General features: G+C 38.5%; 1 protein-coding gene across 3 annotated transcripts in view; it reads left to right on the top strand.

Moving 5' to 3' along the window:
* The window catches only part of USP47 (ubiquitin specific peptidase 47), a 51,512-nt gene extending 32,111 nt beyond the window's left edge, over positions 1-19,401 (top strand). For 2 of the 3 annotated variants that reach the window (XM_071456602.1, XM_071456601.1), the window contains exons 11-28: positions 41-208; positions 1,969-2,100; positions 2,815-2,891; positions 3,204-3,259; positions 3,799-3,911; positions 4,781-4,885; positions 5,914-6,121; positions 6,531-6,646; positions 7,568-7,687; positions 8,942-9,725; positions 11,475-11,650; positions 11,812-11,892; positions 12,915-13,030; positions 13,740-13,858; positions 15,318-15,448; positions 16,773-16,820; positions 16,912-17,042; positions 17,992-19,401. In XM_071456602.1, coding sequence (XP_071312703.1) covers positions 41-208; positions 1,969-2,100; positions 2,815-2,891; positions 3,204-3,259; positions 3,799-3,911; positions 4,781-4,885; positions 5,914-6,121; positions 6,531-6,646; positions 7,568-7,687; positions 8,942-9,725; positions 11,475-11,650; positions 11,812-11,892; positions 12,915-13,030; positions 13,740-13,858; positions 15,318-15,448; positions 16,773-16,820; positions 16,912-17,042; positions 17,992-18,166 — 2,856 coding nt within the window. In that variant the 3' untranslated portion in view covers positions 18,167-19,401. The remainder of the gene's footprint in view (positions 1-40; positions 209-1,968; positions 2,101-2,814; positions 2,892-3,203; positions 3,260-3,798; positions 3,912-4,780; positions 4,886-5,913; positions 6,122-6,530; positions 6,647-7,567; positions 7,688-8,941; positions 9,726-11,474; positions 11,651-11,811; positions 11,893-12,914; positions 13,031-13,739; positions 13,859-15,317; positions 15,449-16,772; positions 16,821-16,911; positions 17,043-17,991) is intronic. The other variant, XM_071456603.1, reaches the window with a different exon arrangement.
* The last annotated feature ends 1,115 nt before the right edge of the window (positions 19,402-20,516 follow it).

Below are 20,516 nucleotides of genomic sequence, written 5' to 3'. Positions count from 1 at the left end.
TTTAATGTTGTATAATGTTAGTGTGTGTCTTATTTTTAAGAAGTCTCCTCAGACTGAGAGTTGTACTGATAGTGGAGCTGAAAATGAAGGCAGTTGTCACAGTGATCAGATGAGCAATGATTTTTCTAATGATGATGGAGTTGATGAAGGAATCTGCCTTGAAAGCAATAGTGCAGCAGAGAGGATCTCTAAAGCTGGCAGTGAGAAGGTAAGATAACACTGGCTGTTAGAGAGATGGGCAGGAGGCTGGGAAGGGGGACACAGCTGGACAGACTGACCTGCATTCACCACCAGGATATTCCATGCCAGATTCCCTCTGGGCACCATCATGCTCTGCAGGAAACTGGGGGCTTTCCAAGGTTGCTGTTGTTCAGAGTCTGGCTGGGCATTGGTCTGCTGGGGGCAAGGGGGTGGGGGTATGCTGAGTAATGCCTTTGCATCACTGCACTATTAATTTTTTGTATGTTTCCTTTATCTATTAAACTGTCATTGTCTCCAACCACAAGTGTTCCCAGTTTTGCTCTTCTGATTTTCTCCACCATCCCACTTGAGAGGAGTAGTGACTGACTGGCTGGAGGGATGTTTTGTTCTTGGCTAGGGTCTACCCACCACAAATGTAAATGATAAAAATATAATTAATTCTGACATTGAAGGTGAGGTGAGAGGTTGGAAGTGTGTGAGTTTATTTCAATTTTCAAAAATTGACATTACAACAAAGGAAAAAATTCATCTGATTTGGAGGTCACCTGAGATACATAAGAGTCTTCCCAGCTTGACAGGCTGAGAGTTTCCAATAACTTGTTTTGCCCGCAGACCCATAAACTGAAGACTTGTTTTGCCTTGTGAGCAGTGGTTTTACTTGTGGCCAGCTGTCAAAGGTCTGCCAGATTTAGCTGCAAAAGCATCTTGCAGAGTAGTAGGAGAAGATTGGGAAGTTTTGATCAATTTTATAGATGAAGCCAAGGGTCTAAATGTTAAATATTCCTTCAGTCATCTTAATATAAAGGAATAAAATAGCAAGTCAGTCCAGGATAGCTGCAGTCCTGCTGTGGGACATCAGGGTTGGTAGAGATTGCTGATGAACTTGGTTGAGTTTTCATGGAAAATGTCGAACTTTATGGTAATATCTACAATGTGTACTTAATGTATTGTTGTTCAGTGAGCTCATCTGAAATTAGGCCACTAGCTTTCATTCAGTCTTGGTAGAAGGCTGTTTGGCTTCATCTGGTATTTTTGTAAAGTAACAGTTTTAAAGGCTGACTTGCATGTTAATCTTCACATCTGGCCCTGTTTGTATTTACCTTGAACCATTTGAGAATGTGGTTTTGGTATATGTTCTGAATACTGTCAGTCTTAGTTGGAAATGTTGAAAAAATTAATTCTAGTCACTTGACTAGAACAAGACCAGAATATTTGATGTGTCTGTAATGCAAGTGGGATGTCCAAGTATTGGCCAGTTGTTTCATACCACTTGTTCTCAAGGCAAACAAGCTGTCAAGCCAAGCTTTTTGGTTTGGATATCTTAATAATGGGTGTGGGATATGCTGAGAACATACAGTGTTTCTTCTACATAGTCTAAAAATATCCTTGTAACACTTGTGAATCAGTTCAGTTTTATTTTTTAATTTATATGCAGCACCAAAGGCATGTGCTCAGTGCCCTCTATTTCTATCCATTTATCTATGGAAAAAAAAAAAATAGGGTGTATAACATCGAGTGTGGAGAGGGGTGATAGCAAACAGACCTAAGATTTGTAGCTACAAACCGCTGAGTAAAGTTTAGCATAGCAGAGCTCTGGTTTTGTTCAGTGCCTATTGCATTAATTAATTTCTATTGCACAAATCCACTCTTTGCATCCAACTATTTACATACCTAGGTTTGTTTCCTTATTTTAAAATTTTTTAAAATTACCATTTGCTTAGCTTTTCTTCACTGGGTATGTTTCACACCTTTTTCTTCTCTCCACAGAGTTCTTTGCTGTATGAGCTCTTTTCTGTCATGGTTCATTCTGGAAGTGCTGCTGGTGGCCATTATTATGCCTGTATAAAATCTTTTAGTGATGATCAGTGGTACAGCTTTAATGATCAGCATGTTAGCAAGGTAAAAATAGTAATTTTTGTTATGTTTTCCACTCATAAATGGACCAATAAGTTTCTGTTTTGTGGTTTTCCACTTAGCTGCCCATAAAACCAGTTTCATTATGCATATTTCCAGTATTTCCTTGATTTTATCATCTCCTCCTAATGTTCTGCCATATGCATATGTTTCAATCGTCAGCTTAACTGATTTCTAGGGGTTTGGAGAGTTTTTATTTATGTATTTATGTATTTTTGTGTGGTGGGGAAAGGAGTGTTTCTCCTTGGCAGTAATGGTGGGATGGTTCCTAAAGAAGCCTTCATTCATGTACAGACCAGGCTGTATTTCAAATTTTGTCTTCTGTACATTTGAAGAGCATTTCTTGCTTAGAGGAGTGTTTGTAGATCTGTTACAGTCCAGACTGTGCTCTTAAACCTGTCCAGCTGATGGAGGTGTTCCAGCTGTCATCCATAGGTACTATTGCAATCAGGAAACCTGTGTCTCTTTCTCTAAGAAGTTCCCACTTTAAAAACTAAAAAAGTATGTTTGCATTCATTGTAAAATGGAGAGCCAAATCACTCTGAAATTGTTTTTGGAAGTCAGCAAATAAGCAAAAATACTTTTATAATTGGAATTATTAATATAGTGTGTTGTATAATGCCATGTTTCCTTGTGAGAATAAATGCATCTCAATTAATGCAAGTTTCTCAAATAATCATTACATTTATTTTCTGTTAGATAACTCAGGAAGATATTAAGAAAACCTATGGAGGATCTTCTGGAAGCAGAGGATATTATTCCAGTGCTTTTGCTAGGTTAGTATTACTGTAATGTTACTTTTCTTTCTGGTAGTGATTTAGTGTGATGATATGAATGGCCAAGGTGCCTATGCCTAACATGTTACATAAAAATTATTAGCAGATGCTGCAGGTAGTTGTAAGAACTACCCTGACTGCTGTTTCAGATGATTAAAATAATGTGATATTTATTTTTTAAAATCGTTCCTGGTTAGTATATAACTTAGATATGATATAGCTCCTTACTGAAAGATAAAGAAACCAGAGCAGCTTCTGAAGCCAATATTGTCTCCTGAGTGATAAATTCACCTGTCTCTTCTCTTCCCCCAGCTCCACAAATGCTTACATGCTGATATACAGACTGAAAGATCCAACAAGAAATGCAAGTAAGTTCAACAGCTGTATTTGCAAAAGTTGTTTTTTGGGTTTTTTTTAACTTAAGTGTTGCATGCTGTGGTTTTGTTTGTTGTTATGAAACAATGTCATAAAGTACACTAACTTGCATGAAATGCATTATTTATTTTATCATAATATAGATGATACCTTGAGACTTTTATTTTCAACTAATTCACTTTCTGGAAGAGTATTTGCATTTATTGTAAAAATGGATTAAGTGCAGTCATCAGCTTTAGTGTATTTCTTTACCACAGAAAAGCTTCACTGGTACCAGAATCTTTTGCTACTATCACTTTCTTGTGTTGCTGATAACATGAGCAAGGGGAATAAAAGGCTGACTTCAGTTTGATTTAAATAATACAAAAGAGAACAGGGCATGGTGTAGTGGGAAATTTGTGTGGAAAAAGAGTGGGGTGAAAAGGCAAGAAAGATAACTCAAATATACCTGTAATGCCTAAAGGTGGAAATGTAATGCTTGCTATGGAAAAACTGTATTTTTAAAAAACTATTGCTTTGTTTTTACTGGCAGAGTTTCTTGAGGCACATGAATATCCAGAGCACATTAAACAATTGGTACAGAAAGAGAGAGAATTAGAAGAACAAGAGAAGAGGCAACGTGAAATTGAACGCAACACATGCAAGGTTAGAATTTCTGCTGGACTGAGTAGCAATACATTGCTAGTGGGAAATGTTTCTACAGTAAACAGTGATTTTTTTACTACAATACAAGGGCTCCTTTGTGATAAATGTTTGCACTAACAATTCTTTTAAACGAATTGCACACCTGTTGGAAAGCTGTACATAATGCAGGCATCTGTTAGAGGTATTCACCAGCCATTTCTTTTGAATTAATGTATTGCATGTGGATTTGAATTGGTATTAAAACCAAAACAACTTAGCACTTATTTTAAGCAAAATTACTTCCAAAGAATGTGTAATGCTGCACATTGTGTTTTGTACTGTTAAATCTTTTCATATTGTGACCCTTGACTTTGTGCAGTGGTGTTTCTTAAACTAACTCTAAATAGTTACTTGGCAGAAAGAGCAGAACTTTTTCAAACCCTAGATTTAATGGCAAAGAAAATTGGATCTCAGTGCCTTACAAGCATGGCAGTCAGCTGCTCTATCTATGAATTAAGCGATTGTTTATAAGGAAGTTCTCTCATTGCAAAATGTGTAACTCTCTATGTGAAAAAGGAATTTCACATTCATTGTTCATATGTGCATTCGGCTTTGGAGCGTTTGCTCACTGCTTGTGGCTACAAGATGTTCTGGTTATAGAAGCTGTACCCTAGCTGGGAAAAAGATTCAGATGCACACAAATACCTGATGTGCCTTTGACATACTCTGTCTGCAGCTGTATAACCAGCTGAAAGGAAACCACCCCACAGCTGAAGCAGAGCTAAAGGTGTATTTCATATTAGATTGCTTGGATATGGTGTTTTCAACTTCAATGGAAAGATATTTGAAAATGCCTTCATGATAATTTTTCTTCCTTTTGTATTTCATAGATTAAATTATTCTGCATGCATCCTACAAAGCAAATAATGATGGAGAACAAATTGGAAGTTCATAAGGACAGAACGCTGAAGGAAGCTGTGGAAATAGCTTACAAGGTATGCCATGTGTAACAGGATATTTAAATTGTTTGTATTGATTTCTGCTTTGTGTCTTCAGATTTTTAATTTGTAATACTGTGGGAGTGTTTGAGAGGGCTTGGCTGTGGGGATTTTTTGAGGGGTTGGTTTTGGAGGCTGCTTCTTGGGAAGTTCTGTATGATGGGTTTTTTTGTTGTGTTTTTTTTTAAAGGTGTTCTAGTTTGCCATTATTGACTAAGTTTTCTGCCAGTAGCCATAAGCTGATTGCTGATTGGAGTGATGCAGCCTGCCCTTGTAAAAGGCAGTATGATCTGGCATACCCTTATTTTAAAATCAGACAGTGAGAGTTGCTGTAAACTCACTATGGCCTCAGCAAATTGAAAGAATTCTGAACACTTTTATTGGCATTGCAGTAAAAACCTTGTATTAGATACATAATAACAGAGTTTTTGAGAATCTTCCTGGGTAGCTAATTTCAGTAACAGGAGTGAACACCAAGGCCTGTTGATCTCTGCCTTCCTCAAACAGGTGGGAACTGAAGACATCAATTTTTGCTCACCTACTTGTACTCTTTGCTTCTTGCTGTGTATGCTTTTGGCTAGGAGAGCACCAGCGAGGCACTTACATATTTGGGATGTGCTAACATCTTCTTGAGATGTACAGTTAGTGGATGTGACTCCCTCCGGCCTCTAAGATGCCATCTGGTAGAAGTGATAGGCAGTGTATTCCTCTGAAAATACTTCTGGGAAATGTCTTCATGTGCCTCTGTACATGCTTTTCAAAATTCCCTCTTTTCTGCATTTTCATGCAGGCTTCTATTTGAATTTGGAAACACGTATATATATTGCATGTATATATGCATATATAACATGTATCTATATTGCAAAATATCTGTGATGTGTTTTCTAAAACCACAGTGGCTGTTGTGAATTCAAGGGGTTCCTGGATGTATGCACAGTGAGGTATCTCTAGCTTGCAGGCTCAGAACTAAACACCCAGCTGAGCTGTTACTAATGTTTGGGGGGTTCTGTGTGTGCCCGTTGCAGCTGATGGATTTAGAAGAGGCTGTTCCCTTGAGCTGCTGCCGCCTTGTCAAATACGATGAGTTCCATGACTACCTGGAGCGCTCGTACGAAGGAGAAGAGGATACCCCAATGGGTTTGTTACTTGGAGGGGTCAAGTCAACCTACATGTTTGACTTACTGTTGGAAACAAGAAGGCCTGACCAAGTTTTCCAGTGCTATAAACCTGGTGGTAAGATATATAATTACAATATATGCTTTTAGTCTGTCCTTATCTATATTGTGTGATGGCACAAGCACAGAGCTGTAAAACAGCTTCAGTATAAGGTGTTGCAAGAAAAAAACCTAGATTTTACAGTCAATATTCAGAACTTCATAATGTGCTGTGCTGCTGACTTTGCTTCTAGTTGAAGCAGGTCTAAGGTATACTAAAATTTGTCAAACTGGAAGGTTTTTTCTCTTTTGGCATTAAATTTGATCAAAAAATGTAATTCTGAAATTGGACTGCTTTTTGAGTTCTTACTGTTTGTATTTAATGCAGCCCCTTACTTATTACCTTAGACAAGCATACATGTGTTTTCTTTGTTGAATTTTCTCTGTGTATATATGTGACTTTGTTTTCTTTTTTCTCCTTCCTGCAGAGGTCATGGTAAAGGTTCACGTAGTTGACCTGAAGACTGAATCTGTTGCTCCTCCAATAAGTGTGCGAGCTTATTTGAATCAAACAGTGTCAGAATTTAAACAGCTAATTTCAAAGGTAATTTACAGTCCCTATGGACTTTTGTTACAGAGTTTTCATTCATTGTGACTGTGAAGTGTGTCATAATTTCCATACCTCAAATGAGAACCTGCACCTTTTGCAGATCATGCTGTGAGTCCTGTCCAGCAGGGTTCAGTTAGGTGCTACAGCTGAGTTTGTCCACCTGCACACTCCTGCTGAAAGCAGCAGGCTGCTCCTTGCTTCCATGCAGAGTTAGTACCTTTAACAACCTCACTGAGAGTCCAGCTGGTGACACAACTAAGGAACTGTTACCACACAACTGAACCTAAGTGTAACTTCCCCGTAGCTTTAGTATTTGACACCTAACATCCAAAGCTGTTCACGTCCTTCATACAATCCTTTTCTTCCCAGTAGCCCCGTGTTACCAAGATGTAAATTGATTTTTACATGGTTTGAAACTAAGGGACATTACTGCTTCCATTGCATTGGAAGACAGAGATTGCATCTGCACATTTCTGTGTAAAATAATTCAGTAGTTGGTGTAAGTTCATAATATTTGTTGTAAAATATGATTCCAGGAATTTGAGTTCAGTCTAAGAATTAAGTGAATACTGTGCAAAACCTGTTGTTCAAGAATATTTTTAATTTTCAGTTGGTTCATACGTTAAAGATAAGACCATTGTCATAAATGATTTTCCAGTTCTCTGCAAAGCCAGGCCATTTTATGCTTCTGACCTTTTGGAAAAACTGATGCTTGCTACATATTAAAGGGTGGAGGAAAGGCACTGGGACTGAACAGGTTTGGGAGGTTCCCCCCCGTGTTCTCTTTTGCAATTTCAAAGTTGATGAACAAACCTGCTCCTTTCCCAGTGAATAATCCCAGAAATGAAGCAGCTTTTTCAGTTTTGAAGGTATGTGTGATGCCCATGTTCTCTCCCTGTCCATGTCCTGGTTTAGGCCACACACCTGCCTGCTGAAACCATGCGGGTGGTGCTGGAGCGCTGCTACAATGACCTGCGGCTGCTGAACGTCTCCAGCAAAACACTGAAAGCTGAAGGCTTCTTTAGAAGCAACAAGGTACATGCTCTGATTTTTGATTTGTTCATTCCTTGTGTTTGTGGTTACCTGTTGTGTTACAAAAGGCATGGACGTACACACGGAATTGATAATGGATAACTGGATTTTGCTCTGTAGTGTGTGCGTTTCTGTGCCTGGTACAGTGGTGCTGGTGAATACTCTAGGCTATGTATGAAACCAAGTGTACATAGGAGAGAGTGGACTGAGAATCAGACAAGTGGCTGTTCCCTCTGGGTCAGATGATGCTGAGCTTAACAGCCTTGTGAAGAAGACTGTTAAAAGTTAAGCATTCTTAGGGAGCAAAGATTGATTTATTGCTATGAAATCTGCTGTTGGATGTGTTTGCTAAAAACACCTGAACAACTGTACCTGCTCTTAGTATTATTAAACTTATTAAAAAACAAATATCAAAACTAAAAGCAAGCTTTTGGTGGGTTTCTATCTTAAATTCAGTAGTTTTCACTGTAAAGATTCCCCCTGGGCAATTTACATTATTTTTTCAAAAAAAGACTTTTAATAAATATTTCCAGTAATAATTGTATAATGCATTCAGAAGAGTAACTTAGCACTCAAATAACTTTAACATTTTAAATGCATACATTGCCCTTTTTTACTGCAGTAGAAATAGCCCATCTTTTAGCACATTTTGCACATCCTCTGTCTCTAATGTTGAAGCTTAATGTTAAATCATCTTGATGAAGAAAGATTAAGGAAGGCTTTGATGGCTCACAGCTGAGCAGAACAGTGGCACTGAGTTGCTGTTCAGTTACTTAGAGGCCTTTCTCAATCGATGTTCTACAACATGGAGCCCTTTGACAAAGGGAAGAGAGACATTTAATTTGCACTATTGTTGAACATGTCTACATTTAAAACTTCTTATGACACTGTACTAGAAATAAAGACACAGTCTACTGCAGTGGTGGGTCTCATTGCTGCCATAACATGCTATGCACAGGTGAAGGGTGCACGTGGAGTGATCCATGAATCCACTTCTGGATGTGTTTCCTGCAGCTCGTCAGTCTGCTTACAGTTCACTCCAGTCTTAAACATGGTTATGAAAACAAGGAAAAGTGAAATCATTATTATACTGCAGACTCCTTGGTCTGTCTTTTTCTAAGCATGTATTTTAACATTTTGATAAAAGGTGATGTTTCATTGTTGGCATTATTTCTAATGTGTGCTCAACCCTGTGTTTGCTGTTGCTGCATTTCTTTAGAATAACACTGCATGGTACAACACTTCTTTCCTGTTCAGGTGTTCATTGAAAGCTCAGAGTCCTTGGATCGCCATGTGACATACACAGACTCTCAGCTGTGGAAGCTTCTGGATCGCCATGCAAACACCATCAGACTGTACGTTTCATTGCCAGAGCAAGCTCCTGGCTCTCAGCTCAGACGGGCGCTTTATCAGAAGTCTGCTGGGGCTGTGGGCAACTTGGAGGAACCTTGTGAAAGAGTAAAAGGACCTGTAGGTAATATGAAATCTGTAGAGGCAATTTTGGAAGAAAGCACTGAAAAACTTAAAAGCTTGTCCCTGCAGCAACAGCAGCAGCAGGAGGGAGATAATGGAGACAGCAGCAAAAGCACAGAAGCCAGTGATTTTGAAAACATTGAGTCACCTTTAAATGAAATAGACTCTTCAGCATCAGCAGAAAACAGAGAACTTGACAACCAAATTCAGATTTCTGACGCAGAGAATCTGCAGTCCGAGGAGCGGTCGGACTCGGATGTCAATAACGACAGGAGTACGAGTTCAGTGGACAGTGACATCCTCAGCTCCAGCCACAGCAGTGACACTCTGTGCAACGTGGACAATGCCCCCCTGCCCCTGGCTAACGGGCTGGATTCCCACAGCATCACCAGCAGCAGGCGATCAAAGGCCAATCAGGGCAAGAAGGAAACCTGGGACACAGCAGAAGAAGATTCTGGAACAGACAGTGAATATGATGAAAGTGGCAAGAGCAGAGGAGAAGCACAGTATATGTACTTTAAATCAGAACCCTACACTGCAGAGGAGGGTTCAGGAGAAGGGCAAAAATGTATGTATTCTTTTTTAAGTGTCTTAAAATAATTCTGTGGGTTTTACTACTTAATTCATATGCTGTGTTAAAGAGGTCTAATGGCAGTATTGAAAAACTTGATTATAATGTCAAATTAAAGCTAATTGAAGTGCAGACAGGATGTGATGTTCAGCAAAAATCTATTTTGATCTTATTATTAGTGATTGCATATTTGAAAAGTGTCTTGCTCTTTTGTTTCTAAGAAAATTAACCTCTGCTTAAGTGTATTGATGGTGTTCCTGAAGAGCAAGCTGAGTTGTCTTCTAGTGAAAGGAACTTAGTTGCATCTGCTGCTGCTGATTCACCTGTTTCCGAATGCACTTATTTAATGTGGTTAAAACAGCATATTTCTGTTACCATTTAGACTAACAAACCTGAAAAGCCTTAGTCATTTGACTGTAAAGAAAATTCAGATATACTCGATATTGACGATTTAATTCACTAACTGAAATACAGTGGGTACAGTGAGGCATATGGCTGACATGAAAGTGTCCAAACAAGTTCAGTATAAGAGCCTAAGTGGTATATAATTGCCATAAAAAATAAATAATTTCAACAACACTCTCTACCTGCATGTGCTTTATAACTAACAAATTAATAATAAAAGAATAATAGGATGTAAGATAAATATTTTCAAAGGCAAAGACTTTCATTTCAATCCAGAAATCTCATGGTAATAATAATAGATAAAGAAGAGTTTCTCACAGAGAAATTGATTTGCATCTACTAAAGCTTTGATAAAATGACTCCTTTAGCTTGGAATGGTCTTTCTTTAGGGCTAATTCTGAACTGCTTTCATTTTTCCCTGTTTTGTTTTGGTTGGTCTAGTTGGATTCAGGAATTACTTGTTTGCAGTAATTTTGATGTTATCATAGTACACATAAACGATTATCCTGAAGGGAAAGCTTTCTTTTATTTTTAATATAATTCAAAAAATTTATTTGTTCACTTCAATATTCTGAATATTTTATTCTGAATATTGAAATTCAGATAATAAAATAAATAAATAAAATAATATATAAATAAATAAAATATAATAAATTCTGAATAATTTATTCTAGAGTGTTGTGAAGTTACATAATGATGATATAGTTTGTAGTGTAGTACAAATTGCATATATTAAGAAACACAATTTCTAAAGGTAAGCTATTCCCTTTACGTTCCAGAATTTAATGCTACTACAACATTAAATGCTTCCTTAATTACAACATTATTCCATGAAAAAGTCCCTTAATCTGGATTTGAGCTTGTCTTGTGATAGCCTGTGGCCTTCCAGAACACAGAATTTACCTTTTTAATGCTGAAAGCCAGGAAGGAATATAGAAGAGGTTGGGTGGCCTGTGCCCAGCCAGTTCTAGCACCAAAGCAGTTCCCTGTCCTTTGAGGCAGAGAAAGCTGTAGGAGGATTTAGCAGTTGCTCCATGGAATTCTGTTTGTTTTCTTTCTGAAGAGACAAGGTACTGCTTTGCTGAATGCAAACCAGAGCACTTTGGAACTGCTGTGTCCTCCAGAAATATCTGCCCATAACCACTTAAAATATAGAAAAGTTTTTAAAGGTTATGATAACATCTTTAGATAAAGTGTAAATGTAGCCAGTAACCATAATTCAGGCTTTTCAGTACACTTTTGCTGCAAGTGCTAACTCTGAATATATGGAAATTGTATGTGAGAGTGCTTTTTTTTGGTAGCAAGGTGTTTCATACCGTTTTTATCTTTATTTTTGCTTAGGGCTGATGGTGCATGTTGATAAAAGAATTACACTGTCTGCCTTCAAGCAACACTTGGAGCCTTTTGTTGGAGTTCCATCTTCTCATTTCAAAGTCTTTAGAGTCTATGCCAGCAATCAAGAGTTTGAGAGTGTTCGACTGAATGAGACCCTTTCATCATTTTCTGATGACAATAAGGTTATTTAGAAGTTATTTTGAATCATTGAAAGTAGATTGGTACAATATAGATAAAGTTAATTTGCAACAGGTGAAATAATTCTTTTGGTCTTGGTAGCATGTTACAAAACACAATTCTGATTTTGATACCAGTTCTAACAGATATTCCTTTTGCACTCTAGATAACTATTAGACTTGGAAGAGCCCTTAAGAAGGGTGAATACAGAGTTAAAGTCTATCAACTCTTGGTAAATGAGCCTGAGGTAAGGCATTGAATGTTTCAAGGCTGATTCATGAAAATATTGGTGTGTGCCTGGACCAAGGTTTTGCTTTGAAATCTTGGGAAAAAATGAAACTCCTTTTCTTCATATTTCTCCTCAAGGGATATAGAAAGGATTTAGAGAGGAAGTTAGAGATTATTTCTGTTCCAAGTAAGCAGTTGGAATGTGATTTACACTGTCTCTTAAGTGTCCCTATTTCTGTAGTGTAAATGGAGGACAAGTGAATTGTTTCTTTGTTTCCCTTAAATGTGTGACAGTCATGTAGCATTCTCTCCAAAGAAGAAACTGTGTTTGCTTGTGGCTGTGGTTTTCAGTGATGCTGAACTGATCTTATTCATCCCATTCATGTGCTGCATAGTGCTTGTTAGGAGGGTTATCTGGGTAATGGTCCCCTCTGCATAAGGCAAGTCTGAAACAAAAGTGCCTCTCTTGCAGTAAAGCAGCTCGTAAGCTTGTTACATCTTCTGGGACATGAAAAGTACAGAAGTGATTATATAGACTGTGGACTGGATAGATTGCAGTCTTTAGAAGTTGACTTTGTATGCACTTCAATTTTATTTTTTGGACAAAACTGCAGAAGATGTTTTGATAATGGACAAGAGACTAAGCTGAGCTGCTAAAGTAGGGAATAAGATAAATTTAAAAGCAACTTCCACAGATGGAGCTGTGTCTGATCATGAAAGCCAAGAAAGTGGCTTTTTTATGATGATGTGGCTTATTTAATTTGAAAGCTCCTTTGCCATTGTGTGGGATGTGAATGTAATGGTAGCAGTTAGCAGCACAGCACAGGCAGTCAGAGGGCTGGAGTGCCCTGCCAAAGGGCTGCTGCTACACTAATTAGTTACATCCCATATTAGTGAATTCATTGCCTACCTTGTTAACGAGAAACCTGCTGATCTTTTTGCCAGGTGGATGGGACTGGTCACAAGGCATAAACAGTGGTACAAAAGGCATAAACAGTTCGAAAGAATTCTGTCTTTATCTCTTTTTATTTATGTTCACAGCCATGCAAGTTTCTTCTAGATGCAGTTTTTGCTAAAGGAATGACTGTCCGACAGTCCAAAGAGGAGCTGCTTCCTCAGCTTCGAGAACAATGTGGCCTAGACTTGACAATTGACAGGTAAACCTGATGAAATATCATTTTAAAATGTGTTTGGGGATTTCTTTCCTCTTGTGGAGAAAGAAAATAATGAAAGAAGCAGAAATAAATTGCTGTGGTCTTTGAATCAGTTTGTGAATACAAACACTAATTCAGCAATTCTTGACTTTCATCTCACGCAGAATGAATTCTGTAGGGGATAATATTTACATAGAATTGCCTGTGTGCAACAAGTCTGCTGCTTTAGATCTCTCTAATGATGATTTCCTTCAGAAAGGGGAACATTAAGTAAATCAGTTCTTAAAAGAGCCGCCTGCTCTCTATATGCAAGCCCGGCATAGATCACTGCAGCAAACTGCTTGTGCAGCATCATCATGTGTGTGTACAGCACTGATCTGGGCTGTCTGCCCTTTACCATAATTGGGTAATCCCTAATTAGGAAATGGTTTTCTTCCTTTAAATCCCTACATATTTCCTGCATTGAGCAAGTGCAATACAGACTTGTTTCCCTTGTGTTTATGAATGATTCAGCACTAAGCCAGCAGTGATGCCCTGCTGTCAGGACTTTTTCTGAACATTAAACTTGGTCCTGTTAAACTTCACCAAGGCTTGAATCAATGAGTTGTAGTATTTCAGTTTTGTCAGGAAATACTCAGTTTTGATCTCTGCCAGTGCTAAGTGTTCATGAGCAGATAGAAGCTCACTGGGGTTTTTTGTGATGTATTTATAGGTTTCGCCTACGAAAGAAAACCTGGAAGAATCCAGGCACTGTGTTTCTGGATTATCATATCTATGAAGAAGATATCAATATTTCCAGCAACTGGGAGGTCTTCTTAGAAATACTTGATGGTAATGATTTATTTTTAAATTAGTATTAGTGATGACTAGGTAGCTGAATTATGTGCATACAGATACATAATGCATTTGTATAATTTAAGTTGACACAGCAGTTCAGTCATCTAGTAATTTTCAGACAGGATTGAAAACACTTCTGTCATGAAGGAATTATGAACCAAAGCTTCTGTTCGTCAAAACAATTTTGGAATCAATTATTAGAGAGCAGAATATTTCTGAAATTCTGCTTAAATATAATTTAAATTATGCCATTTCTTAAGCATTCCTTTGCATATACACTTAAAATTTTGATTCTGAATTCAAAAGTGTAATTTAAGGGTAAGAAAAGTGGACCATGCTCTTTGGCGTCTAGATTAACAGATACTGCAGTTAGTGCATAGATGAAGAATGTGAATTCCATTCACTCAGGAATTTTCGTCCTAGGCATACCTGGTTTAGTTAGCTATTAGTCAAGTGTTTGGGGAGCTGTGTTCAATTCTGGTATTTTCAATTTTAATAGAATTATGCCAATGAAAGTATCAAAATTTGAAATGAACCTGGAGATTCAGGAAACCTGCAGATCCCTATGGACATATGTATCAGCTCCTGCTGTAGTTCAGACTTTACAGTTCAAAATTTTTATTAGATTTAGACAACTGCTGTACTGTTTCTGTAGTGAGTAGAGATAGAGCTCTAGACACTGGAGCCCACCTAACTCACAGACAGATTGTAGATTACAGGGCTTCCAGGTGTTCTGCAACAGTTTCCACCAAAACAAGCATGTAATGTTAGACATAAATGTCTAAGCCTCATGTTCTGCATGCTAGATGATAAAATTATAGGCTAATTAAAAATAAAAAATAAATCAGCCCTTGGATATAATTTCTGCTTATCTAATTGTAACATAAACAGTATTGTTCCATCAGCCAGAGACAGCTCTGAAAACTGGAACAAGGTATAAAAAGGCTGGAGGCAGCAAATACTAAAACTGTTGAAGGTGGTGGGTGAAAAGAAGATTTCAATAACAAGTGTAGAATTGGTGAGGGAAATCTAGAAGTTAAAAGGGAAAAGCTTATTTTGGTAAAGGAGGTGAAGCACATGAATAAATACCAGATAGCTGAGGAAGGTCTTGTGCAGATGCCAGATCTGGAGTCAGCCTCTGGTTAGGGGGATAGATCTGCCATGGATAACTGAGCTGGGCTTTATGGCAAACTGCCCTATGGCTTCCAGCAGATTGTGCCCATGGAAAATTCATTTATAGGAGCTGGTAACAGAAAACTTCAACTAAATCATTGTCCTTTCATCTTCCCCTTTTTTACAAGTGAACTGCTTGCAGTACACTGAGTTACTTAATTTGTGCATGTATCTCTAGGGCAGTCTTCCATATTAGAGTATCTTTAAGCTATGGACAAATTCTCATTTAAAATAGGATATTTTGCAATGTTAATACAAAAAATTTCTCTTTCTTTGCTAGGAGTAGAAAAGATGAAATCCATGTCACAACTTGCTGTTTTATCAAGACGATGGAGGCCGTCAGAGATGAAATTAGATTCTTTCCAGGAAGTAGTACTGGAAAGCAGCAGTGTTGAAGAATTAAAAGAGAAGGTAAAATGTGTAATATGATGCAAGTTTCTTGTGATGACCAAGAGCCTTATTGATGTTCTCTGGTGGGAAGCACAAGGATGTCATAGCTCCAAAAATCTTGTTGCGTGGTGATTATTTTTCCCTGGGAACTGATAACCTATCCCATCCCATTACCAAACCACATGAATTATCAACTTTACTTCTTAGTTTCACATAATGGTCTGGTCTGAAAGTATTTGAGTGAATACATGCAAAAAAAGAAGTCACATCTTGAAGTTTAAGCAGCTTAATAGTATCTTTGTCCCTTATCATCAGAAAACACACATGAAAGAAAAGCTGAGCTACTGCCTCTTGGTGTTTTTTCAAGCTAATGTTTTGTTATTCCAAAATACCAAACCTTTCAGCCTCCTCATATTTGAATTTGACAACTGTTGCTGTATCAAGTAGGCTGAACTATGTTTTGGTTGGAAAGAAGTGTGGCTGTAGTATGGTTTGGTTTTACTCAAGGTCAGGATGCTCTAACAGGTAAGCAGACCTGTCACAGCAGACCTGTGTCATGCCAGCAGAAATCTGAAACTGTTTTGATAATTCAATGTATCACAGGGTTCCACACTTGGAGAAATGTTTATTTATACATGGCATTACCCAGTTGTTAGGAGGCCACCTTGGATGTTGAGGCCAGTAAAAATGCTGGTGTCAGTGACCCTGAGAATTCATTAAATTAGGGGTGGTAGTTCACAGGCTGGGTTTGTGTTGTACAGGTTAAGCTATGGGCTGCTTTCTTGCATTCCTCAGGTAGAAATGAAGTCATAACTACAGGTTCTTGCATGCAGTCAAGAATTCCTTCTCACTTGTGTCTGAAGAAAGAGTTGGCTGCCCTTGTTTTCTTGCCTTAAGAATTGATGTGCAGGGAGCAATTTTCTTTCTTAAAGTTCTGGTAGGAAGTGCAGGCATGTGGAGGTGGGTCTTAGTCATGCATATTTCCAGCTGTGCCTGCTCCAGATTGACTGGATAACACCTTCCATGTGACACAGGGTTCAACATGAGGCACTTGGTCTCTTTCTATCTTGGAACTTGAATGTTATTCATTAATTGTTTCTATGAACTTTTTTTGTCTCCCCTTTAGTATTAAGAGAAGTGTGGTGAAATGCTGTCACAGCAAGCGTCGCTTGTGACACACACTGGTAACTTCAGAAATGTTAAGAATTGTCACTTGTCACTTCAGTTTTGTACATTGGAGGACTTGCAGATAATTCGACTTCTAGATTTGGCAGCTGTTCACTTTATGTAGACACTGTGTAATGTTGCTTTGAAATAGTATTAAATCCACCATTTCTCTTCACAGCTAAGTGAAATAAGTGGAATACCCTTAGAAAACATTGAATTTGCAAAGGTAAGTAAAATTTTATGGTTTTTTACCCTTTAATAGCACAGATGTGTAATTATAAGTTTTATTGTATTCACTAAGTAATTGCTTTTTTCAGGGTAGAGGAACCTTTCCCTGTGACATTTCCATACTAGAGATTCATCAAGACTTGGACTGGAATCCAAAAGTATCTACATTGAATGTCTGGCCCCTGTACATTTGTGATGATGGTGCAGTAATATTTTATAGGTATGTATTTCATTACAGTATAATAAACAATGCAAAAAAACCCCTGTGGTTAACATTTGTGGGGTGATGTAATGGACAGGAACATAAAATACTCTTTGTTACCTTAAAGAAAAGGTTTGAAACATTCAGCTGAAATATTTGTGCTCCTCAGCTTCCTAAAAGCCTGAATATTAATTAAGGTTAAGAAAACAAGAACTGTGTCTTTTTACTCAATCCTCCCTCCTGAACCACTGAAATTAAAGCTAGTTGCTATGCTTGAGTGTGTGTCTGGATTTAATTTCTTAAAATAGAACCATATCCCATGTGGAGTTAGTGAGAGTCTTGCTGTAGGTTTTGGAGAGCAAGGAATTTATTGCCTGAGTTTATTCCTTTGAGAAATTAGTATGGATTCTTTTTAAAAAGCCTGTTATGCTAAAAAATCTGTTAACGTGGGAAATGTTGATCAGCTGAGGGCAGGAGTTGAGGACTGAGAGCTTGAATATTGTCATTTCTCCTAAACTTGGTGGGGCAGCCTCATGGACACATTGCTGTGGCAGTTTGCCTAATTGCATGTGAGCTGGGGAAGAGCAGCTGGTTAATAATGTGCTGGTCCTGATGAAAATGGCTTGGGAGAACATCTGGTAAGGGCTAGCTGACACACTGCTTCCAGCTGTTGGCACTGGGACCAAAAGCAAAGCAGAGCTGTGGTTGTCTATAAAGAATAGGAGTAAGAGAGATGGAGGAGCATGGGCTTGTTTCTTGCCCTGGTTTGTAGTCAGGCAGAACACTGAATGTTTCTGCTGGAAAAGCAAGTTTAGACACATCGCCTGTTCCTGCAGAATAAAGCAATCCCTGAGAAATATTATGCTTAGTTACGGTTTTTACTAAGTTGCTCCAAGCCGAAAAAACCCCACAAGTCTACTTGTGGTTACTGTATTGATCTGAATTTGAACATATGTTTACATTTTAGGGATAAAACTGAAGAATTAATGGAATTAACAGATGAGCAAAGAAATGAACTGATGAAAAAAGAAAGCAGCAGACTCCAGAAAACTGGACACCGGGTAACCTACTCTCCCCGTAAAGAAAAAGCACTAAAAATTTATCTGGATGGAGCACCAAATAAAGATTTGACTCAAGACTGATACTCGCTATAGCATTTTCCCTGGGGAATTTTTTTTGTTTCCAATCAAAAGGTTCACTACTACTGTGTAGTGCCATTACGGCAGGACATTCATTAGGTGTAAAGCGCTGACACCAGCACAGCCGGGCGGGGCCGGCCGCAGGCAGCGCCCGCGGGCCACCGTGGGACTTGGAATCATGTTGTGCACTAGAGTCACATGTACTGTAAAGCTAAAAGGGATGTGCAAATAAAAGATTAGAACTCAAAAGTGGGCGGGGAGGGAAACCAGTGGAAATTGTTGAGGACAGTGTGCACATAGTAGCTAGTGAAACTAGCCTCCAACAGGATACTCATAGCTTAATAATAAAAGCTGTGCAAAGGCCATGAAAGAATTCTTTTCTCTGTTTGTTTCACTGATACACGCATTACCTCATCGAGAGTCTGGAGTAAATGTTAACACATTGGTTCTAGGACAGCGGCGGGGAAGGGCCGGGCATGGTGGGAGTGCTGCAAGTGTCAGGGTTTAGAATATTCTTCAATTAAACAGGGGTCAGAGAGGTGTCTGCAGGAAGCTGCTGGCAGGCCTTGGTTGTTTGCAGAAGTGCTGTTGTAAGGTAAAGTGGTTTTTAATAGGTTACCAATGAGCAGCTCTAGTGTATTGCGTTCAATGTGTAAATAAAATCTGCCCTATCCATTTACCAGAACTGCAGTTCAGCTATTTACCATGCTATTCTTTACATATCAACATTCATTGTGTACATTTGGAAGTATAGTTGCCTATTTAAATTTGTATTCATTTTATGTTTGACAATGCTGGGTACTTTAGGGTTGTACTTCCCCTTGTTAATGAAGATTTGTTCTGTTCTGCTACTTTTTGTACATTTTGTTTTTAAGACTATTACAAGTTTGCATCTTCTTCACCTGCTGAAAGTCAGTTTGTTTTTTCCCAGAGTTTTTCCATAGCTATATGTAGTCAAATATTGGGGCAACCTCTTAACAACTCAACGTACGAACTCGGTAGTTCAGGCTGTGGTGCAAAGACTGATGCAGTCAACATGATTTCATTGCAAAGCCTAGGAACAGCAATTTTTTGCTTTGGTCCATAAAGATCAGTAGAGAACAATTCTCCATAGTTTTTGGAAAAACCACCTAATTTATAACAATCAAAAGATTTTGGTAAACTTTTTCATGCCAGATGCTGTTTACAACAATGAACATGCCAATAAAACATTTGTTCATTCTGTTGTGTTATTTTAATCATTAAATGCTGTGTTTTTTATTTTAAAAATTATGGAATTGTTTCATGGAAATGCAACTTCCCCAAGGCAGTGCTGGAATTGCAAGGCTGTGTGTTTGTGTGTATGTGCACACCCCCCTCCATGTACAGAGTGTTGCAGGAACTGGTTCATAGCCTGGCTGCTGATCCTCTTTACATTCACACCACATTTTTCTTCAACTGTGAGTTTCCTTTTCCAGAACTCAATTTCTCACCAGTGGAACCTCCAAGTTCCAAATATGATTGGCAGCAAAATCTGCTCCAGAGGAAAAGGGGTGTTCAATAACAGAACCTTCAGTTCTTCCTTGCATGCTGGCCCACAGCAACCTAAAAATGCTGAGGAATGTGGCAGCTTGGGAAGCAGGCATTGCTCAGAGGCATTCCCTCATTATTCCTCTTTGGACTGGGCTGTGCTGCCTCTTGGCCAACATAGGTGAGGTTGGAACTGGGGGCGAAGGGAGTAGAGAGGGAAATTCAATCCCCTGGGTAGGGTACTTCAGTGAACTACCATTTACCACAGGTAGAGACTGCTAAAGCATCCTTAGAGCTTTTGGAAGAGAGAAATGGATCAGGAATTTTCCTCAAACTCGGGTATTTGGAAAGGCAAAAGTGTAGAGATCAAATCTGGGGATGGCAGCACCCAGAACCTGAAAGGAGAATACTGTCCTTAAGAGGGCAGTACTTAGAGAGAGTTACTGCTCTCAGGGATGTGGTTTTAAACAGGAAAATAGAAGTGACATTTAATTCCTTCTCTTTGGGGAGAAGGGGCTGTCTAAAGCACAATAATTTTATTAGGGATAGAAAGGGAGGGTAGACTCAGTGAACTGTCAGAGATGATGTCTGTGTGTGTGTGTTGGTGTGAGAATGGGTTGTAGAAACCTTAAACCACAACTAAAATAGTTACAATGAAATATTACCCTCCCTGTTTATAATGATAATGGCTATTAATTATTAATTTTGGTACCCAAGGAATTTATTGAAAAGCCTTCTTACACCAGAAGTGGGGAAAGATGTGCAGATTGGTAGCACAGTCTCACACCTGCTCTTGTTACTGGTGGTCTGCTGTTCCAAACTAGACATGAGCAGTTGGGATTAT

The sequence above is a fragment of the Agelaius tricolor genome, unplaced genomic scaffold (genome assembly GCF_023055355.1).
Source record: "Agelaius tricolor isolate 1412-34295 unplaced genomic scaffold, bAgeTri1.0.p SCAF_62, whole genome shotgun sequence".
Lineage (NCBI taxonomy): Eukaryota > Metazoa > Chordata > Aves > Passeriformes > Icteridae > Agelaius > Agelaius tricolor.
The sequence above is the reverse complement of the archived record's forward strand: the minus strand, read 5'-3'. Positions and strand labels throughout refer to the sequence as shown.